We start from the raw sequence: 23,475 nt of genomic DNA, 5'->3' as shown, positions 1-23,475 counted from the left end.
GCAAATGGAGAAATAGGAAAGGAATATGTCAAAAGGTAGCAACAGGCAGAAGAGAAACTGAAAGGAGATTTGGATCACAAAACTGTGGTGTATCATCTTGCTGTCTTCACCTTGCTGCCCACATACTTAAAAGACTTCAGATTCAGACTCATCTCCTGGTGGGCCTTTCATTTTGTCAGCTTCAGTCTGCCGCTGGAGACAGCTCTCAGACAGAAGTTTTCAGGAAGACAGACACTTTGCTTTGCTTTACCTTATCGATTTAAGAACATACAGAGGCAGGAAATTTTTTTTCTGGCTCAATTATTCACAAATAGCAAGCAGAGACTTGTCAGATTTTGAAGGGAGAGAAGTGACATATTGAAAAGACAGTGACAAAATAACCCAGAAAATAGGCCTACATGTGAATGGTTTACCTGCCTATATTGTCACAGTAATGCTGTGCCCAGAATATACCGTCTGTGATTTCTAGCAAAGATCTCAGAAAGACAGCAGTACTCACTGATTACTAGTCTACAAAGAAGAAACCCACCCTTCTGCTTAAAATTATTCTCCCTTTTTCTCCCATACTTTGTCAGCAGGGTCACATCGACTGATTGTCTAAATCCTAGGCTGAGAACTCTCTGGGCATGAAATGTGTAAGGCAGTTAAGACCTCTCTGTCTGTCTCCTCTTTTCTTCCCTAATTCAAATCTTTTTGCTTCCTAAGTGCCTGGGTGCCAGGTGGCACAAGATGAAATCATAACTTTTATGACATGGTAGTTGATACTTCTAAATTTCAACATGGGAACTGACTTTCCGAAATTTCTCATCCAGATACTGATGATCTCTGAAGCAGTCGAGACTGGTTTTTGTAAATTTCTTCACTCGAAATTCTGTAACGCAACCTAGCAACGCTGAGAACCCACACATGTTTCCTGATCAAGGCCCATTAGACCCTCCAGTTCGAACACACTGTGCAGTCCCTCATCAGAGAAGTACAGCAAATGCATCTTAAAGCTCATTTCCACTCTTTTCTTTGTGATTGGAAATAGCTGTGACTGGACTCAAAAGTATTATTTCATTCTTTCTAGCTTTCACATTTCTACAAGACATTTGAATAAATTAACAATATATTTGAAGAAAGTGCATTAGTATCTCATTATGCTACTGTCTTCTCACCAAAATCTTAGTTTTGGAATTCAGTCACCAGAGTAGGACTAAGTCCTCTAGCCAGTTAGCCACTGTTAAAGATAACATTTCTCTCCTATTAAGGTTAGTTATATTGCCCAATATATTTTAAAATAATAGTTCTTTCATTTTTACCCTGCCTTAAAAAGTCTTTGTTCTTCAACATTATAACTGTTCTTTCTCCTAAAATACACGTAAACGCACACACGTGCATGCATACAGAGTAAAACTCAAAAAGTCCTTTTACTGTTGCTCCTGTTTAATCCCTGCAAGACAAGAATTCACTGCCTGCAGAACCCGTTTTACTGATGACAAAGCATTCTGGATGCATTTTCCTATGTGTTCCCCGCTCCCGATGGAGAAAACTGTATTTCCTTTCTCGGATAGATACATGGATCCATTGTGCTGCAAGGACTGAAGACCAGTTATGAAATGGTGAAAAATTTCATTCCTTTCTATACTATTGTTTTGGGGGAGTTCCTGTTGCAAGGTTAGGATGAAAAAAAAACAAAAAAAAGCCCTTCATACAACAGTGGCCACAAGAACTATGGGGGGCAAAGTCTGAAGACTCTTCCTGTATATGGCACTAACTGGTGAATTCTCATTTGCTTAAAGTGAAAAAAATTATTCACAAATATTTTTTCTTGCTTTGCTGTTCTTGCAAAGCAGCGAGAACATCTCATTATAAAACGTACAGAGGAGATGCCGCGTGTTTAGTTCAAGATTCGTGCAAAGGAAGAACTAATAAGGAACAAATGTGCCAATCAAACACTAATTGTTCAGTTTTTCATTCTCATCAATTCTGATACAAAAACCAAGACTAGCTACTGTTAATTTCAATTTTCATCAGTCTCTAATACTTTTATACCTTAGTGTTTATTTACAAACTATATGCAATATTGCTTATTTGCTGTTGCAATTTAAATCTTAAAAAAAAAAACTTAAAAAAAAAATTTGGTAAAAGCTTAAGCTTCCAAAATCTCAGTCTTTGTTTTGAATTAGCTTAACTTTCAAAACATCCGTCTGTATACATAGTTGCACATTTTACTTGAAATGCTAAAAAAATTAAAGGTGGGTTTTTTTGGTCCCAAAAGCAACATTTACTTTAGTATAATTAATTCAGAAAAATACTTTTGCTTTCTTGTTTATTGGAAAGAAAATGACAATGAAAATATCCTGACCTAAAACCTGTTGGGAAGTAATTTTCAGTAAGACCTGTAGTACAGAGCTGTCAGACTAAGAGCAAAGAAAGCCAGATGTTTTTTCTTTTGAGCCTGCTGAAACAACTACTTCATTACATGCATGAAAATATCACCTTTATGTGTCACCAAATATCATTTTTAAAGATTAAGTTCATCCCACTGTCAGTATTTCAGCTTACAAAGTAATTGGAATGTACATTTTACTTCAACACTTACATTCCTGTTATGAGTATTTTCTCCTACACTCCAAAGAAAATGCTTTTGAAATCGTTGCACTGCATTCACATCAGAAGTCCCACCTTCATTATACAACTATATTGGCCTGTAATCTGTATTTCTTTTTAAAATCTGCTTCATGATTCTATTGAAGTTTTTTAACACTTAATCTGCCACTAGCTGTGATACATACATGGATTATAAACAGATGTACTCTTACATTAGGCAGATCAGTCATAATAAAAGACCGTGTTGAAGTGTCACAGAGTTAGGGATGGCTACACACTTCTCCATGGATGAGTTACATAGACATAAAAACCTGTCCTATCTTCAGGTTTGTCCAAATTTTTCCCACTGGAAATACTCTAGTCACTTCAGAGTCAGTATCACTGGAATAAGAGGAGCTCAGTGACCCTGAAATATTGTAATTGATAGTTATAGCATTAATTAAGAAAAAACAAGCAACAGCCCCCAACACATACTCTTAAACCCTTAGTGCAGTCTGTCAGGAGGAACAAACTAGGCATGTGTAAACAGAAATCATTTTAGCTGTTACACCAAGCTCATTAAATTATCTCAAACATCTGAATACTTAAGAAAACGCCATTATATTAATGACTCACAGTAGTTCCAGTCTACTAAGCAGGAGGTCATAGTATAAGTGCTGACATACTTTGAATATACACACAGGGAGCAGCTGAAGAGATAAAGATTTAAATAGAAAATGACCTGGTAGGAGTTTTCAATTCTGATTTTTATTCTGTGTCAGCAAACCAAATAGCCAGCAAAATTCATAATTCATTCGGAGTAATTGTTAGGAAGTGCTTCAAGTGAAAGGTTTGTGTTTTTTCTGATTTTGCTTCCTCTACCCTACAGAAAAATTAAACAACTTCATAAAGCCAAACTTGTGAAACTGTTTATTGACAGGAGGTGAGTAAGCAAACTGGTGGAGACAAAGTGTAGGCAACTGAAGTGAACAAAGGTCATAAAGCTTCTGCAAAATAAGCCATTTTTCACTCAAGCTCTTATAGGAACTTCCCTTCTGGGATCACAGTAATACATTTGAGTGTTCAGAGGAGCAAGCTAAAATACTGACCACTATGAACTTCATTACTTTTGCTCACCCACTCAAACATATTTTGTTTTAATTCCTTTCAGGAGACTGAGAAAGTCACCTTGTTTAAGTGGTCAACCCTTGCTGTTTCACATAGTAGCTATCACGCAAACTCCAAAAGTGTTCATATTATGCCAGGAAATCCTACCTCCTCCACAGGAGCCAAATAGTCTGGAACAATAATACACTATACAATATTCAACATTTTCACTCCTCTAACTTTAGGAATTTTGCCAAAGATGGAGTACTATTACTCGGAGAACTCCTGCTTCAGTATCTTCATCTAAGCTCCACGCAGTGATATTGCAGTCAGCTAGCAAACCGTTCATCATACACTAGCTACTGCACAACAACAAAATATGTTCTTACCTATCGTCATCTGCCATCTTATCTTCTCCATCTTAACCTTTTTAATTTGGCCAATTATATCCTGCTGTAGCCATTAAATTAAAAATTTTTATCTATGAATGCTATCCACTTGCACAGATGTACACATGGACTTGTATCATGCTGCGCTCATCCCACATTATTCTGTTTTCATTTTTACACTAAGGCAATGTATATCCACAAAAAAATACTTAGACCCTTCTGCTGAGAATTGTAATTCCAGAAATATTTCTCATGAAATATGCTGCTTTAATAAAATTATTTCACTATTAATTTTTGTCTTTCTATAAGGATGAAAGTTATAATAAATCACCATAATGCCAGGTAAATTAAAACCATCACAGGTGCAGAATGAAATTGTCACAGGGTTTCAGAAAGGTAGTATGAGCCGTTTGTCTGATGGTAGCTGGTTTTATATTCACTTACTGCCATTCGGCTCCTTTAACCTTCAGGGTGAGATTGGTATTTTTACACAGACAAGATACAGGAATGAAAAAATCTGTCATACCTGGAATACAGAACAGACAAGTGCTGTACTGAGCAAGATCAGATACAGTCTGATATCTACCTCAAAAGCAGTCCTGGAAATATCTACAAAATTAAATATATAGAAGAGGAAACTGCCTTGATTAATGTCACAGAATCCTCTTGACATACAACTGGTAGAAACAGCTCACCAAGAAGAAACATACTTCACCTTGGTTATATCACACATAGTTTCACCTAAGAAAAAAAGCGTTGAAGAAAATTGCTCTGAGTATGTCTTGATTCTGGCTATATATCCATTAAATTTATGTTCCTCGGAGTAATGCTATCAGTTTTAGAACAAAAGGACAGGGTATTTAAAGACGAGGTATGACTTCAGACACATACATACTACCTGCCTGTTCAACACGCTTGTGTGAACTTTACACACTGATACTAAAAGGAGTTCTGTCAAAGCTTTCAGTCAGAGCCTATAGGAATTTGTAAGGGAAAGGAAAACGTTAATGACAGCTAATTAAAAAGATTCAATTTCATGTCTTAGATCTTCTTCTAAGATTTGAAATTTCCTCTTTGCTGGTTTTGTTTGGTTTGGTTTGTTTATGCAGCAGTGTACACTGACGTAACTGTTCTTGCCATTTATTTCTATAATAAAACTAGGATAAATAACTCATAATAAGAAAATGCAAAAACTAGTCTTATAACCGCATAGCAGACATATAATATTAAAATACATGTATTTTAAAGACCTTTCATGGCTCATCAGCTTTAAAACTCTGCTCTCTTACTGTATTTAAAAATCTATTTAGTTTTTTAAAAATCCTATTTAGATTTTTTTAAAAGGAAAGAACCTAACCTAGGTTTAAAACACCCCACTAGGTATCTAAAGGTAGCTCTCTCATCTATATGTGATACACAGCTGGCAGATGGAAAAATCAAATTATGGATTTATTCATTACACGTTTGTAAAAGGACACTCTTCCAGCAAGCCTGCGCCTTTCAAATACTGTTTAGATTGGGTGAAATGGTTACTGTTAAAACTTTTAAGATCCAGCTTTAAAACTGCCTTATGTCCTGTAACACCCTACAACCTCCATGACAATCTCTCTTCTACAAAGCTGTATCTTCATTTATTTCATGCTTATTTGTTCCCTAGCTTACCTTCATCTGGAAATTAATCTACTCAACAAAAGAAGAAACTTTTCCTAGGGAAACAGAATGGAAAAAAATAGCTGTTTAATATCCACTGGCACAAACGACAGTTCAAAACCCCATGCTTGTATCTCCAGGGATTTAGATTTATTGGCATCTTTACTAGCTGGGTCTTGGAAGCCTGCAAAGTTAGCCAGAAAGAACAGAGTGTATATATTGAGACAGAAAACTCTGTGAACGACGGACATTTTTCACTGATGAGTTCTGTTTTTCCAAGAGGATGGAGTGAAGAACTGTAAATAACATGTTGGTCAGAGGTTGAAAAAGTTATCTAGCTTTTTATAGGCAACTTTAAGACTTCATTGCTTACTTGGTTTCTGGTCTTAATCCAATCACTATGAAAGTTTCACTTGCACAGTTAACTCCTTGCTTACCTTTGTTTTCAGAGTTGGTATTAAGGTTGCGTAAGAGAGTGAGCACACGAGAGCAAGTGAGAGAGAATGAGAGAACAAACTCCTTTGTACCTACTAAAAGCATTCTTCCAATTAAAACATTAGAAAATCTGGGCAGGAGATGTATGAGTAGAATTACATTAACTTTACAATTGAAAATAAAAAGGGGGGGACAAAGAAGGAAAACGGCTTGCTACCGGTAAAAGAACAACTATCAAGGGTGAAGTCAGAAAAGAAATAATGAAATCTTTACTCTTATTGTAGGGGCAACTAATATCACAATTTCCCACTTCCCCTTCCTCCAGTAGAAGCCACTTACCATGCTAGACAAGAAAAACAATGGAAATTAATATCCTTACTTGACTAAAATATGCGGATTCTCGAAAAGCTACCTTTTTCCACACAGAAAATGTCTGCCTGTTTCAAACATAGACATTAAGATGAGTAAATTTAATGGAGTCAGAGAAAACTAATTCTCTTCCATACATTCACTTTTCTAAAATTGACTTTCAGTCACAGTTTGAGAGAAGGGCCAGGCTATCACCTCATTATGCATTTTAATGAACCAACTTATCAAAAATTTAAGCATTCATTAAAAAAAAAAAGTTTCTAGACTTGATGCAAAAATAGCCTTGTATATATGAATTATATTTAATCAATGCAAATATGCCTTCCTGAATCTGCAAGCAGGTGAGACAATGATTTTTTCAGTACGAGTTCCTCTATCCTGTGGCTCAATGGATATTCAGTGATGGGTGTTGGGAGCACCACACCTGTGACATGGTGTTGCTCCACACGAGATATAGTGAAGTGAAGAAAAGTAATAAAGACCAAAAAGGAAGAAAAACAAGGAACGGAGGATGGGAAGACACTGATTTGGTTTCACTCTTCAACCTTCCAAACTTTAGCTTATACTATAACCATAAAACCTGCCATTTATACAGCTGACTCTATTTACAAATCAAGGCATAGGATTATACAATCATTTGGCTCAGAAGAGACTCCTGGAGGGTTTTTTATTTATTCCTCAGCAGCTTTCCACACAAGTATGTCTTCACCACACCAGAAATGGTTTCCTCACACAGATGAAGAACAATAGCTTTATAATGACATTATTCAGGAACATAGGAAAAGCGATGAAATACTAGTTAAAATTACTGAGGAAGCAGGCCAGGCAGGCAGCATGTTAGCTCCAACATATCTCCAATGCAGTACAGCAAGGCCTCCGTTATCTCTTCCTAAGGAGAGGTACTGGATGACCCATAGAGCCTCGGCTCACACAAGCACCTCTGCAGCAAAGACTCCCTGCAGCATAGTGCCTCCTAACAGCACACCAGCACGCTGCTGACAGTCCTAGTTTCTAAATTGTCAAATCATTTCATAAAGTAGCTTGCCCTTCCTAGCACAAGAAGAAAATACATAGCAGGGAGATGTTTTTTACTTAACATCCAAATACTTCACAGTCAGTAGAAAGCTGGCAGTAAGAATCTGCATTTACTGAACAGCACTTTTACAAAGCAGAAAGCTCACTCTTTCAGGGCCTATTTCCTGCACAGTGAAAACACACATATTTCATGGCTACAATATGTCCATCTCCTGAAAAGATTAAAGACAATTCTATCTTTTAAAGTAGGTAGGGATTTAACTATCCTCTAACCAGATGCCCCTATCTGCCTACCATAAGCACAAAAAAGAAAAAAAGAAGCATAAAAATATTAGACTATTAACATGTGTTGTCGTTATGGTATCGTTATTATTTCATTTTATGCAACGACACAGAAGGTCAGTGTTAATGCTGGAGGTCACCTCTTCCAGACACTTCTTTAATATATATATAATATACTGCCTATTAAATGGTACTAAGTCTAATAACTTGTTTCAAGTGTTACCTAGTTGCTGGAATTAAAAATCTGTTGTTTTTTTTTTTTAAATTATTCCTTTATGGTTTCTGTTCCCTTGTGGTTGCATAAAAATGGCATCTAAAACACTCAGAAGCAAGAAGGGCAAAATTGAATAACTAAACCCTTGTGATTTCTGGGATGTCACTTGTGATTTTTTTTTTTTTTTAAACTTCAGTTGGCAACCTCTCATACTCATTTTCACACAAAGTGTTAGAAGAACTAAAAAGGCCAACATTTTTTCAGAAAGTTGCAACCAATCATGATCAAGCTAAAACACAACCATTAATTCTCTTAGACCCATTATTAAACTCAAACTCTCACCACGCTGAGACAAAATCTCAACTCACATGGAAACACAGTAAGTTTCTTCAAGTTCTTTCCTTTTCCCCCAACCTGATTCAAATGGCACTATTTTTCTCAGAAGACTCATGTTCCATATAGCAGATGTCTAGGAGCTGTAAGCACATTTGCCAACTGAAAAGACACACACCAACTATGAGCAGGAGGAGAGTAACTCAGATCTATCACCAGCCAAGGACAGGAAGGAAAGCAGAGCAGTAAAAGTTCTAGGAAGGTGATTTTAGTCTGCTGTTGCCTCCAGTTTCAGTCTTCCAGTACATGGTAGGAAACACTGAACTTGAGGCTTCAGTCAAGTTGCCACAATCAGCCTTGAAGAGCTGCCCTTGGCCCAGCGTGGTATTTGGGGGTTCTTCAGGTCAACATTAGTGGCAACCTCAGACTGGGCAGAACAAATGTCTGGAATAGGTTCAGACCACCCGAATGGATTTCCTTCTTCCCTTCAAAGATATATATCCAGTTTTCTCTATTAGAGACATTAAAATCTGTAACAAATGTTTAATTTTAATTCAAGTCATGGGAATCATTAATGCTAAGGTTACACTTCAGGAGCTGGGAGAGAAACAAAAGGTGGCTGTATCAGATCAAAAGAAAATCCCATATACTCACTCAGTACCGTATTTCTGACAGTGACCAGTAATGTATGTCTAAGGGAAGGTATAAAAACAACTGAGGCAAACTTCCTTGATATAACTGCCCAGCTTCTGGGAAAGCTGAGGCATGTTGCCTTTTTTCCCCTCAACAGTCCCGTATATTAGGGACTTCAGAACAGCCTTCTTTCCTACATCTCAAATTCACCTGTATGGCTCTGGTTGTACAGAATCCCAAAACAGAGTCAGCCCTTGCACCTTGCTCTCCTTTTCAGAAACAACTTTTCTCTGGTAAGACAGAGAGACGTAACTCTCAACCTGAAACACAACTAGGGAAAGAACCTGCTACGCAGGGAGAGCAACAGAGGAAGCACCCACTGGTTATCACCATGCTATAAAAAGAACTACCTCTAGAACCTTGCAGCACTAAACTTAGACTTTATTCTTCAACTACTCAGTGTCCAGAACTTGCAGTTCTGCACAGCAGAAGTCTCCTGCCAGCACCCAGTCACACCTGGTATGAACAATGGCTAATTAAAGTGAAATCACTGCGCTCTCTCAGCGTCTGACTCCCAGTGGATGCTGCTACCTTAATTTGACCCTGATTACTCAGACCACAGAATGAAGAGCTTCAGGAATACAGCAGAGAATAAACATACTGTGTTTCTTTTGGAGTTAAAAATAGAACAATTATCCTTAACAGTTTGCAGCAAGACTTCATGCACATGAATGCCTGCATTATAGTATATTGTTTGCATGCACAGCTTTCATATGTGGGGAACAGTTACCAAAGATGGACATCATGATCTTTGTTACAACAGATTATTATTATTACCACAGATGATGTGCCAGGAAAATACAAATACTGTATATTAAACCATATGGAGAAGTTACTGGTACACTGAGCTCAGCCATCAAAACGCTTCTTCCACAATCACCACCCACCCACAGACTGATGAATACCCATCATCTGTGCACAAAGTTTAACTTTGTTTTATTAATAGTGGCATGAAATCTGAATATACAAAAAAAGTTCCCTACTATATAAAGCAATGTTTTGTGATTATTTTTTTTCTTCTGGTGAATTAATTTCTAATGTAGTTACTATAGAAACCATCCTGGAGCCCTCTTAAAAAAAAAAGTCTCTCTATATTTACACACACACACAGAGATAGAGGAGAAAAGCTAGAGTGTACCTGTACATGCAGTTATAGAGAAACGTGTAACTGGCCAAACAAAAAAGAACTGGTATTCATTTATAGCAACGCAGCTAAAACTCCTGTAAGTCTAACTGCAGTAATCATTCATACAATGACTGCCATCGCTAGCAGGGCCGTCAACATGCAAAAACCTCTGGTCCTAGAAAATCAGGGCCATTCTTTTCTGTTTGGGAAACAAACAGGTACCATAATGCAGTTAGCATTTTTTTTTCTTAAAACCAAAAAAGGTAAGTTCTATGCATCCCGACATTATTCTAGTATGTCAAATGAGAAGAAATCAGGGCTAAGTGAACATGCCTTTTTTGCTCATTCTGAAGACAGTAAAAAATTAATTCAAAGAGATTTCGGTTGCAGCTGAGTGACAGCTAACAAATTAGACAACAGACCATGACACACAGATTCAGACCAGCAGTTCTGCAGTAAAATTTAACAGGAGACAGCTTTACCCAGGTTTATTTCTTTTCATACAGTGCTATCATAAACATTTCATAAATAATTCTACTAGGAGTATGCATGATTTATAAAATGTCTGGGAGGAGCAGGCTGGCACAGTCCCTGCTTGTCTTTGAGCTGCTAGCTTTCTCTGTTGCGCACTGTTGTCTGCACTTATAAAACTGAGTCAGCTATAATTTCAACAACCCTGAATCTTCTGTACAAGAGATTAAAAACACTAGTGCCACTTGCTCCAGAAGAAAAAGGTATTTCAATAGTAAAGTATGTACAGAAAGCCACTTAGACATTCATTTAACTCTTTTGTATCATGAAGGGCAAAGAGTTTTCAAAAATAAAACCAAATGCATTTCATGGAAGCAAATAAACACTTCAGGCAAAGTGTTTCTCTTGAAAATAACCCTGGAGGACATTAATAAGCTTAGAAAATCTTAAGGTTGGCCATTTGATTTCTAAGATTAGATGCGACTACTTACTTTTGTAGAGCTCTGTAATTTCTGTTTTATCACCTGACTCTGTATATGAAGACACTAGCTGGGACAGTGGGCTCTAACACCATCTGTATGCAATGGATGACACACACGTCTGTATTCTGAGCACTGACCCAGATGGTGCAGTACATTTGCTTACCCACTGCCTTGCTAGGAGCTTTGCATGAGAACAAACTAGTTGAGGTTTAACCCAGACAAGGTCAACGCAGTGTTGAGAGATTTTTTCCCAAGTTGTTCACAGATTTAGGTTTGTCCAATTCTGGAATGTCAGATGACACTAACAGCTTTTTTACATGGGCACTTGTAGCTCTTTCTCTCTCGGATCTGGATTTTCTCACTGTGCTATGTCTGTGTCATCTGTACTGGATTATTGCCACATGTTCCACACAGAGTGTTACTTGAAGAGGATTTTGAAAATATAGCTGGGTAGAAAATGAGACCACCAAAATATTTTACCATGCTAAACTCATAGCGTACACTGTACCTGTTAACAGGAAGACTAACCTACATGCATGCAGCAATAAATCAAGATGTTAGCACCAATTCACAAAAGCCTCAACACGTTGTTTTGCTGTCTGAGGCAATCCATGTGCTAGTTATACTATCACCATAGCTGAGACACACTGGAGTTGAGTCCCCGAACTGAAATTTCTCAAGCCTGGCAGCAGGAGTCTCCAGAGAAGACTCTAGACTAACGTTGTCTTCATCTGTTGGCAGACCCACATTCAAGCTGAAAATGTAATTTTCACATATCTTTTCTCTTTTCTAACAGTATTGCCAATATATTGCACTGGGCTAGCATATACCCTTTGTGGAAGGTTCTCTTTTCTTTCAAAGTGTATTTTACTTCTTATTAAAGAAAATTAATAATATTAAATTATGGGAATTAAGTTTTTCTTGATTTACAAAATAGAATTATTATACAGCTGTCTAGTACCCATACTAGCACTTTTCATCCTTCAGAGTATAGAAAGATCAATATGCAGAATAAGGAATGATTATTTTTTGAAATAATGCTGGAAACATCCACCTAGGGATACAATGGAATCTACCTTTAAATTAAATTATCTAACGTTAGTATTCAAAAACTAGACATGATTTAGGTCAACCACTGATCTCTCTTAATGAGGTAATTCACGTTTTCAGGTAGAAACACTCCCTTATACACACTGCTCACTTCCCTACTTACTGCTCATCTTCCTCATACATGAAAACATTGGATACTCTTGACACTTAACCCTGCAATGATGAACAAGTCAGCCTTGATCATGCAAAGTTCGCACTTCACTTGAAGCATGTTGAATAATTTCATTAACTTCTGTGTGAATACTTGCGTTATCTGGATCTGAGCCAAAGTATTCACCAGCTTGAAGTGCTAATCACACTGCAGGATTCTTGTAAGGAAAGCAGGCAGATATTGCAGGGAAATAACCAGAACAAAGCCACACAGTCATCAATCAGGTCACAACTGTTTGGTCTATACCCTATCAGGCTTACAGTATTTGTTAATCAAAACTTATATCCAGAAAGATGGAATGACATAGAAGCTCTTTTTACAAACTGATCCACGATACAATTTTGAACCATTGTCAGTATTCCTTAGTTGTTCAACCCATCTGAGGGATTATAATCAGAGAAGAGCACTTACCTTATACTTAACAGAAGTTTGCACAGAAGTGCTAATTAACACAACATACAGCAAAAATGAAGATAGATGTTAACAGATACAAAATGGAAATAAATTTCACAATTAAAATATTAAAACAGAAGCACTGGATGGGAAAGCAGAGACATAACCTTCTGTCACTGCCATCATAAAGCAACCATGTAACAGCTACACAGTCCAGAAAGACAAACAGAACATCTCCAGGTTCTCACCACACACTGCAAGCCACAAACAGCTACAGAATCCTATCACAAAAGAGCAGAAGGCACAAAACCCTAGAACATACCACAGAAAAGCCAGAGATACTGGAGACAACAGCAATGTTTTAAGTTGTAATCACAGCAGGGAATTTGATAGATAAATGCTCATGTAAGTCTCAGAAGTATTCTGTGTCCCATGTCACTGAGAGGCACAGACACCCCTGTGGGCTAGAAGATATCACAGACACAGGGACAATCTATACGACAGTGCTGCTACTACACTGTCGGACTTGGAAATACTCTTTTTGCTGAGCCACGCTACAAAAGCTGAATACAAGAAAGCTCCTTCCAACTCTGGAAATTTCTTAGAGCAACCAGCACTATTTTTTTGTCATGAGAATTGCAAGTCTAGTTGAGAAACAGTAAACAAGAGGATAATTAAGATGAACAGAATTAGAATTTTTATAGAGGGCTGAACCATCAAGTATACGGTAAATTATGCATAACTAAGAAATGTTGGTGCTTGTCTCCCCATGTTTTCAAGCCCATCGAAAATAATCCTTCTAAAGTGGTTCCCTTCAAGAGAGGAAAATCCCAGTAAATATCTCTGTAATACAATTCTGCCTTTCCTTTAGCCATTCACGGCTTGTTTAACACGCCTTTGCTGAATTTCACATTACCGTCCCTTCGCAAACTTTTCAAATGAGAAACAGGTGTTAAGATGATGGCTGAGAAAGTACAGGTGTGTTTATCAGCTGTATAAACTTACGTTGAAGAAATTTGTCTTGTTCCTCTCACAGAATAGTCCCTGTGCAGGCATGTGCTTCAGCTGCTGCCAGGGGACCCCACTGCCCAGCAGCACGTCGCGGGCCCACTGCAGGTTCTGTGGACAAAATGGGGTAGGTGAGTTGCAGGCAGGGGACAGAAAGGCCACCACAGGTAGAACTACAAAGTGCTCACTTGCTTTTATTTATTAACCTGCATTGTCATTTCTCATTTTCTACATAGCTGCTTCCGACAGTATTTGTAGAGGCATGTGATATGGAGAAGCCATCCCTCAGGAGAGAGAAGCCATCCCTCAGGAGAGAGAAGCCAGCTTGCTTCTCAGAGCAAGCATCCAGATTGATCAACCCCAGCAGACTAGTCAGTCCCCTACAGCTGCTGAATCCAGCTTCATATCATCAAGTTTTGCTTTCTCATCTTTTTTTTTAACCTGTCTTCATTTCATTGAGATCCACCCTCCATCTCCTATCACCTACAGAAACCTGAACTACAGGTATATTTAAAACACCTTAATTTTTTTGTTAAAAGCTGAATTTTAATGCTCAATATAAAATAATCTATATATAAAAATATAAAGTTTCTAAGCAAACAGTGGAACTCACTGTCCTGGGTATCCTACAGCGTTTCTCCACACACAAGGCCCCTCACTGCCTCCCCCAGCCCTCCCCTATCCCTCAGTCCCTCCAGTTTCCCCACACACACACACTCTGGAAGCCATCCCACAGCTCTTCCCTAGAGCTAACTACCTGTGAGGCATAGCTGCCAGCACCCAGGCTTAGCAGAAGAGGCACCTTTAGGCTTAAACTGCAGCCTTCTTTTAGTGGGGTGGTGCATTCAGGCCTTTTACCTCTACCCAGCCATTGCCCTCCATGTAATTTCACTTAACCTCTCTGGAAAATTCCATGCCTGTCATCAAATTTGGTTAATAACGCTCGATGAGTTAACAAGAAAGTATCAGCAGGAGACCAAATGATAGACAACAATCAAAAATTCATAAAAGCACCCCTCTAAGAGTTCAATGCACGAACATCTCTTGTGCAGTTGAGAACTAGGGACAGCTGTTGGCTCCAGGCAAAACATTACTAACAGATGGGACAATTATTAATTGTAAGGTTTCACTGATGGAAGTTTTGTTTTACTTCATTTTTTATTTCAATATTAGAAAGTAGTATTTGAGTTGCATTAGACTGGCTTTTTTAGAGACAATTTCACTACAGAGCAGATAAAGAGGAAGATGTTTGGGTCATAGAGACAAATGAGAATGTTGAATTCTGATTTGTGTTCTCTGGGCTGGAAATATGCTTCTGTGAATCATAAATGATTAAATCATGTCCATCCAAGAAGCATATTCCAGTTGTAATATCTTTTTTTTTTTGGGGGGGGGGGGGGGGGTGAAGTAGGGGGAGGGTGTTATTAGCAAAGTTCTTACCCTGTCTTCCAGATTATTTTCTTTACAAGACTCTGGTGAAATAGTAAAAGCCCTGCTCAATCATAAGTGCTTTTGTCCTAATGACAGTAATCATGCGGAAATCTCCAATGTCTTACCAGAATTAGAGCATCCCCTCTAGCAAAATGCTGATTATGGATTCATATGTAAGAGCACTGAACACTGGATATACTAACCAGATATTTACGGATGTCAAAAATCCTTCATTCAGAGAGCTGATATAGGTACTTATACAGGACCTTCATGATTATAGTGTAAGGCAGTCGAGGGGATTTGGATAGTTTTCTTTTGGTATGGAACAAATACATGTTCACTCAAAAACATCACAAGGCACTTTCTGGCTAGCCAGGGGAACCAGTAAATTTAATTATTATCACTGAGTGTCAAATTCAATTAAGATCGAAGCAAGCAAAGTATGTAAACTTAACTGTATACTAACTTTTTCCTATGGTATTTCTTTTGTAATATGTATTTCTGTAATCCTGTTAACCTAAGCCTGCAAAATACTTTGAAATACGTACAGAAGAAAATACAAACCAGAAAAGAACCTACAAAAATCTGGTCTTCTGTGAAAGTCATCCTGTTTTGAATAAAATCAGAATCCAGCAAAAATAAGCCTATCATAATGTCCAAGATCCAGGCACATAAATGCTTTATTTTATGCCAATCATAGTCATCAGAAACATAAGTAAATTCCAAGTGTGAAAATGAAGTAAAAAAACTGCCTAATGTGTGGCAATCTGAATCTTACAGTTAAAACTATCACATAAGGGTTTTGTTTTCCTTTAATTTTTAAGAAAGCTACCACTACAAAGCTTAAATATAAAATCCCAGTCTAAAGAAATTTTAGCTAGGGATGTATTCCTGAATCTAAGTTTTACAATGAAAATGTTAAGAAATCATTAAGCGTAGCATCATGCTCTGGTGATCTGCTGTGCACATTACACTGACCATCCATAACATGTATTCAGTACGTATAATTCATAGGCTTTTATTGAACAAGATGATGACAGTAACCTAGCTAGGAGGAAAAAAGATCATTCAGACAAATGAGGCAATTACATGGTAACTTCACACAATCAAAACTAATAGGAATAAAAGACGTAGTTACAGATTTTCCACTACCCTTCCCCTAAATCAGCATGATCAGTTATTCCCAGTAAATACGCCTGAGCAGGTCTCAACTCATTAGATTTCAGAGTCTGCTCTGCTTGGTTTTTAGCTGATGAAGTTATTAGGAGTGGGTGAAGGGATCCAGGACATAGCAAAAAGGATTTATTCTTCTTGGCATACTGCTTGCCAGTCTGAAATGCTGGATTTGGCTGTCTGACTCAGGGCAATTATGAAGTACTCTTTCCACTTCAGCTGTTGCCTCCCACATCTTTATCACCCCAAGATTCAAAGACAAGATGACTGACAGGGTACAATAACTTGCAAAAAAGTTTACCAGCGTTGTTAAAGTGGAAAAGGAAAATCTCTTATGGTCAACCAAGTGGAAATCTGAGTCACCTGAGATGGATACCCCTTAACTTGATAGTGTCAGAAGCCACCTTTACCTAACTCGGAAACTCCATGAAGTGCTGCTGAGAGGCGTACAAAATATCCTGCTATACCTTTATCCTTCCCTCTGTTTTCTTTTATAGTCTGTTACAAGGCTTTGTGTCAAAAAAACCGTAGTGCTACTGCATCAAATAAAAGCAAAATAAAAAGACTATTGACCTTGAAGAGTAGCCTTTTGAATGAACTACTATCAGACTGTTGCTACTTGAAATGCTTACATCTATTATGCTTACAGATTATGCCTGTCTCCAAGTATATATTAAACCTACATATATATATAATCTTGTAATTTTTACAAGAATGTATTATGCCTAGTTTGACTAAACTGTCATGCTACTGACGTTATGTTATACCTGACAAATTTCCCCATTAAGGGCTCTGTTAATAATGCACATAATAGAAGATACAAACTTAAAAAACCTAAGTCATACAAACTATCTGTGAGCAGATTCTTCTGGGATTTAGAGTGGTTTTTATTTCAAGATAAAAAAAGCATGTAAGTAAATATTTTTATTTCCTGACAATCTGCTGGTGGCAGACCATCAGATCAGTTCTACGTACTGATCCATAAGGACCATAAGGCAAACACTTTTCACAAAACTTTTTAGTTATACTGATGAACAGCATCTTGCCAAGTCCTATCTTCTCCTTCCAAACCATGCCAACACTCATTTTGGAGGTAAAAATCACAAAGGATTAAGACTTTACTTCAAGGCAGAGACAAGGTGAATGGGAAGCTAAAACTACTGCCCAAACTGGCAATGAAGTAACTTCTGAAAATTCATCCTCACTTTCCTGCACATTTATTCCAGCAAAAACCAGCTATGTACAAATTTGCTCTGATAACAGAATAAACCAAAGAGAAACAGCGTCCAAATAGTAAGCAGGATTTTGCAGGGGGAAAAAAAAACAGAACACATAGCCAAACAAAATGTTGAAAGATTTTGAAAAGATGTTAAAAAAAGCACTCAACAACTATTTTTACTAATCCCACAACAGCAAAACCTGTAAAATGGGAGAAAACAGATTGCATATGGAAAACTTGTTTTTCTATGCACTATGGAGACCTGCCAATCCTCTCCTTTCCCAGCCAACCATGAATTTTGGCCATCAGTCTAAATTCTTCATGCAAATTCCTGGCACTGGTACATAAATGCTGAATTTTCCAAGATGGTTATATGCATTTAAAAATTAATTTCAGCTTTCTAAAATTTACCAGTAATCCAGTCTTCCTCCACAGCAACTCAACCTGATGTAATTTATCTAATTTTTTAAATCAGGCTTATCATCAGTATATCTAAGCATACTTCTTACTCCAGTTACTCCTAAAAATGCATAGATGCATTTTGTGTTTTACGTTTGTTCAGGAGCGTAACTCCCACTGAAGACATATTAGTGTGCCATTAAAACACAGACATTTGACATTGCTCTACAAAAGAACCTGAATGAGTCATCAAAGAAAGAAAATTACAACCTCATAAAAGTATGTAGTATACACGTATCAGTCAGAAGTTTTTTCTGCAGTGTTAAGTAGTTGTTTGTTATGCAGAGAAGTAATAAAAAAGGACAGTAAAACCCAACAATGCTAGTTGAAGCCAACCTGGTAACTACTAGTCTCAAACAGGCAACATTCAGTTTTTCTGAGTTCCAAGAGGAGATAGGTTTAGACAACAATGTATATTTCATACAGAAGAATATTACAAATTGTTAAGTTGGTATTTATATAAGAAGAGAGATACAAAAAGCAAAAGAGAAGGCTTCATCAGGGAAAAAAAAAAGAAGAAAATATTTTGCAAGTAGTTCCTCAGGCAAGGACATGTTATTTGAACCAATAAATTGAAAACAGGCAGTCTTTTTTGTTGAATGTTAATACAAAATCATTTGTCAGCAACAGTAATGACAGATTGCAGGAATCTACGGCTCCTATTAATGATTAGCTCCATGGAAAAATTAACAACTGTCACATACAAACAGCATAAGAATGTTTTCAAAACAAGCTATCTTTAAAAAAATGGTAACATTTTTCTGGATAATCAATGTACAGCCAAATGGAATATGCATCACCTTTCAGTAGATTGGTAAGACATGCTACTGCTCAATTTGCAGCAGTACTGTTGATTGCTTTTCTACTATGAGGCAAGGGGTATGATTTGTTTCCATTACCTTCCCTTCCTTATTATTCACACAAGCTTCAGTACTGGTGGAGAAGAGAATTCCGGAAGCCATGCAGCACAGCATATGACATAAAATAAGACTTCCAAATACGAAATCTGTGAGTTCAAACCTTGATTATGACAATTAGTGAAATGATTCTGATAATTTCAACATACTATTCATAAGCATTTTACTAACTGATACTTCAGAGAGACAAAGGATTATAATAACAGAAGTACGCAGAAGTAAAATAAAGAATGACATAATTTTAAAACCAAAACAATGATAATTCATAGCAGAAGGCTTTTGAAATTAATTTTATGATGAAGAATATGCAAGGGTCATGCTGGAGGAAGCAAGTTATTTTGCCCTGACCTCAAATAGGAACTGATACTATTACAGTTACCAAGACATTGTTATTCCTGTTTAATCCAAAATCACCCGCTCGTGAGCAGTAGGATCTCTGACTTTCACTCGGTGATTTCTAAACAGTAAGTAATTTTTTCTTACTCAAGATGACCTCTATGCTCTGACAATAGGAAAACTTTCATTCTACAGACAAAGACCCAAGATACCCAGAAAGTCTGTGTCACATGATGTGTTTACACCAATACTGATGAATTTCTGCTTCCAAGTCACTTTTCAGTCCACTTAGCAAAATAAATAATTGCTGTCTTATTCGCAAGAAGATCTTAATTTATGTGACATATCTAAAAGGTAATTCTCTGCTGAATGACAAAAAATCACTTAGTTCAGTAATAAAAAAAGAAATTTTCTACTCAACTGGCCTCACACACATGAATCAGACAACCTAGGAGCTGAAGACTTCCCAGACCATAGTTCCAAACCAAACTGCATTAAACGAACTTACCTACTGTATTTTAACACTGAGATTTCTGAATTAGTACAAATGACAATACAGTTTGTTTACTCGGGCAATAAACACAGTTAGTCAGCTTTGTATGAATGGTCTGCTTACCTTGTGTGTTTTGCTGTATGTGTACAGGTATGCCAATCTGTAGAGGCTCTTGTAGTGCTGGGGAAAGCGGCTGAGACACAAACAGAAGGAGGCAATACACTGCTCTGTCAGGAACTTCCGCTGTTCCTCAAGGTCTGCTGGAAGACCATGAGGAAATTCAGATGCATCTCCACAAGGTTCAGCTTTCTTTTTGCAGTCCCACTGTGAGGGTGGGGGGATTGCTTTGATGGGATTGCCAGAAGCAGACTGAGGATCCACCAGAATTTTTTGGCCAGTAGGTTCAGCAGGATGGTAAGATTCTGAGCTCTCCAGCAACTCTTCTGACTTTCCTGCAACTGGAACATTAAGAGAAGACAAAAGTGACAATGAAAATGACAAAATGGCAAATAAAATATACAAAATGACAAAAATTAAATACAACAAATGTAATCCTTTTCTTCATTAAGGCATAAACAGAATTATTGAGTGGTTCCTGAAAAAATGATGACTATTCCTGATGTTTAATGAATAAGTAATCTTCAGCTCATTAACAAACAGAGCCACACACTGGTCTCTCCATTGTCTTTATTTGGGTTTTTCCCTGAGCTATAGTAAGCAATCAGCACACCTTACACAATGCAGGATTTTATATACTGTTGGAAGATGGGGGAGGAGAGGGGACAACAACAAAATGAAAGTGTAAATTCAGTAAAATTCTATTGCAAGGAAAGGAAGAAGGAACGGAAAATTAAAGCCATCCTGCCAAGTGAAATGTATTATTATTCTTAACAATCTACCCAGAAGAACACAATTCCAGAATACAATTTAGGCTCAGACAGAACGATTAGCAGCAGCTAACCTGGCCTTCTGGATAATGTAGGACCTACAGTTCCATCCAAATATTTTTGCGATTAACTTGGTAACTCATGGCTCAATTGACCCATCTTTTCTTGAAGGATACCAAATCTTTCTTCAGAAAACATCTGAGACAGTGAGAGCTTCCATGTTTCCTGTTAGCTAGTCATTATTACTGAAAACATGCATGCTACATGCAGATTAATTTTTTTACCTTTGATTTTTAGTCATGGAAGTTTACTGTGTCTTTGTCTTTGCTAGGATAAAGAGCCTCTTACATTAGATCTTATCTCCTAGCAGGCTACAGATATACTAAAGTATACTTCATCCTCAAGTACAAAGCTGCTCTGTAACTTTTTCTCTGATAAGGCTGAACTTTGAGTCAAACATATTTTCCAGAACAGAAATTTTTCAAAATTTACTTGCACAATCTATGTGTCCATTATAATTTTACTCTACAGATAGCTTTATGGAAAAATGCAACTTTTGTTCTGATAAATGTTAGTAATGTAAGAATGCATTCAACACAGTTTTTCTGACAGACAACTGATGATAACACCACAACTCACTGCAAGCCTGAAAGAGAGACATGTTTTTAGTCTAGTACCCAAAAGATTACTGGATTTAGTGATTATGTAAGTACTACTTTACAAAACTAGGAACTGGCATCTATTTCACCATATTGATGCAAACATCACCACAGACTTCCCTAGCTTAGGCAAGACTGAAGTAAAATATTCTTAAAAACAAGAAACCAAGCTAAGCCAAGTCTGTGAACAAAAAGATCACTAGTCAGCAGTTGTTCCTAGTGAGAGAGATCAGTGAAGTGAATCAGGGCTATCCACATACCATGGTTTCTGGATCTATGAAATTGGAAAAGACTAAAGTATAGTGTGAACTGGCAAAAAAGACTTAACATCCCACAAAGGGCCACAACCCGGAAAGGTGGGCAAAATTTAGACATTGGTCTTATTTGTCTTTCCCTGCTGAAGTCCAGCCTCTCTATCTACTGCCACATCCAACTGTACAAACATCAGACAGGGAAATTCCAGCTAATGGATTTTGAAACAATTTTTCCCATGGAATACAGAACGCTTAGTACTATTATACATGGAAAAACCTGGTAGAGCAATTCTGCTTCTCCACTGAAATAAAGTATCCAATGGAATAAAACATCTAATTCCACTACTTGTGCTCTTCTATGTACTGAATATCAAGCTGCTAATGGGCCAGAACAAAAAGGGCACCTATACCTGGGGAAAAAGAACTGGTTTGCTTGAGATTATCTTCAAATAACTACTTAAATTATTTAGAGATGTGAAACACTGAAAAAAAGAGTAAATAATAACCTAAAAGAAGGCAAGCCAGTCAAAGGGCCACCACAGACAGCAGTTTATCATTATTCTTTTCTTTGTAAGGTTTAACAGGTAGTACAAATTGGGATGATAGCCATATAAGCAAAGCACAGTTCCAATTTTAAGCTACACACATACATGCAGCAACAATGCCTAGTTAAAATCCTCAGTCACAGTGCAGTGTATTTCAGTACTTCTGCATGCCAGAAGAAACATTTTAATGAGAATATATCAGCTGACATTATTAGATCAGGCATACTCTTTTCCTCTGTAGATCCCAGGGTCTCTTTGCTGGGCATCAGTGTATCAGCACAGGTAGTAGAAATCCTCTTCTCTGTGTAAGTCTTCCTCAGGCTGTCTTGAGAACTGGCAGGCTCATTAAACATATCCTGTGTGGAACTGGAGTCAGACAGCACGGCTGCAGTGCTATCCTGACTCCTCTCTGCAAAAGAGATAAGGGAGGAATGCACCATTTCATACTCATCAAGCTGTTACTTGCTGGTAGCAGCAACATAAAACTGCAGCCACTCTGCAGACCTCTTACAAGTGCAATACAGGATCCTTAACAACCACCAATTCTGTTGTCTAAAAGGTATTTATTTTCTTTTAAGTTGTCTACTTCAACTTATCATTTTCATCTCACTTCTTTGTGCTAAGAAATTAAAACCCCAGTCTTCTTTCACTAGGTATTACTTAACGCTAATGTAATAGAGAGGTCCCGGCCCCACCACATTTCTTCCTAGAATATAATCTTGGAATTTGATTCAAAAGCAATGATGCTCAACTTTCAAAAGCAGTTAGGCTGAGGACGCAATATTTCAGCTAGTATGATCCTATAAAATTTCCCAGGTTTACTGTGCCATTTACCTTGAAAAGCACCCAGTATAATTTTCAGTCTGACACAAGCAAAGCTCAGTTGACAAGAGAAAACCATGAACAACAATACTGGTAAAAATTACTTGTGAAGGACAGAAAAGCCAGTACCATTAGAGGGCAGAGACTTACAGGAGTGTTCACTGATGCCATCTATCCTTCAGGTGTTAGATGCTGTTCACCAAATGTTCTGAAAGGTGATTTGATATGGCAAATAAACAATCCATCAAAGAACTAGGTCTAAGATAGATAAGAAAACTCTTGGACTTCAAGACAGTAGACAGAAGAAGTGACTTTGTCTTGAGAGAGTGGAGTAGTGTACATTGGCTGCTGACTACATTACAGTTACAACTAAGTTGTCAATCTGCTGATAGCAGTTACAGCACAGAAGAAATTGTACAGGATCGTGACTTTATCACGGGGGATAAAATTCACACCTGAGA

At 37.4% G+C, this 23,475-nt stretch overlaps 1 protein-coding gene across 7 annotated transcripts in view; it reads right to left on the bottom strand.

Moving 5' to 3' along the window:
- The window catches only part of CABIN1 (calcineurin binding protein 1), a 120,436-nt gene that overhangs the window by 52,420 nt on the left and 44,541 nt on the right, over window positions 1-23,475 (bottom strand). For all 7 annotated transcript variants that reach the window (XM_052798162.1, XM_052798167.1, XM_052798166.1 and 4 more), the window contains 3 exons: window positions 22,419-22,601; window positions 19,971-20,305; window positions 13,817-13,930 (listed from right to left, as the gene is read on the bottom strand). In XM_052798162.1, the coding sequence (XP_052654122.1) occupies window positions 13,817-13,930; window positions 19,971-20,305; window positions 22,419-22,601 (632 nt within the window). The remainder of the gene's footprint in view (window positions 1-13,816; window positions 13,931-19,970; window positions 20,306-22,418; window positions 22,602-23,475) is intronic.

This window comes from Harpia harpyja, chromosome 9, assembly GCF_026419915.1.
Source record: "Harpia harpyja isolate bHarHar1 chromosome 9, bHarHar1 primary haplotype, whole genome shotgun sequence".
In the NCBI taxonomy this organism is placed as follows: Eukaryota; Metazoa; Chordata; class Aves; order Accipitriformes; family Accipitridae; genus Harpia; species Harpia harpyja.
The sequence above is the reverse complement of the archived record's forward strand: the minus strand, read 5'-3'. Positions and strand labels throughout refer to the sequence as shown.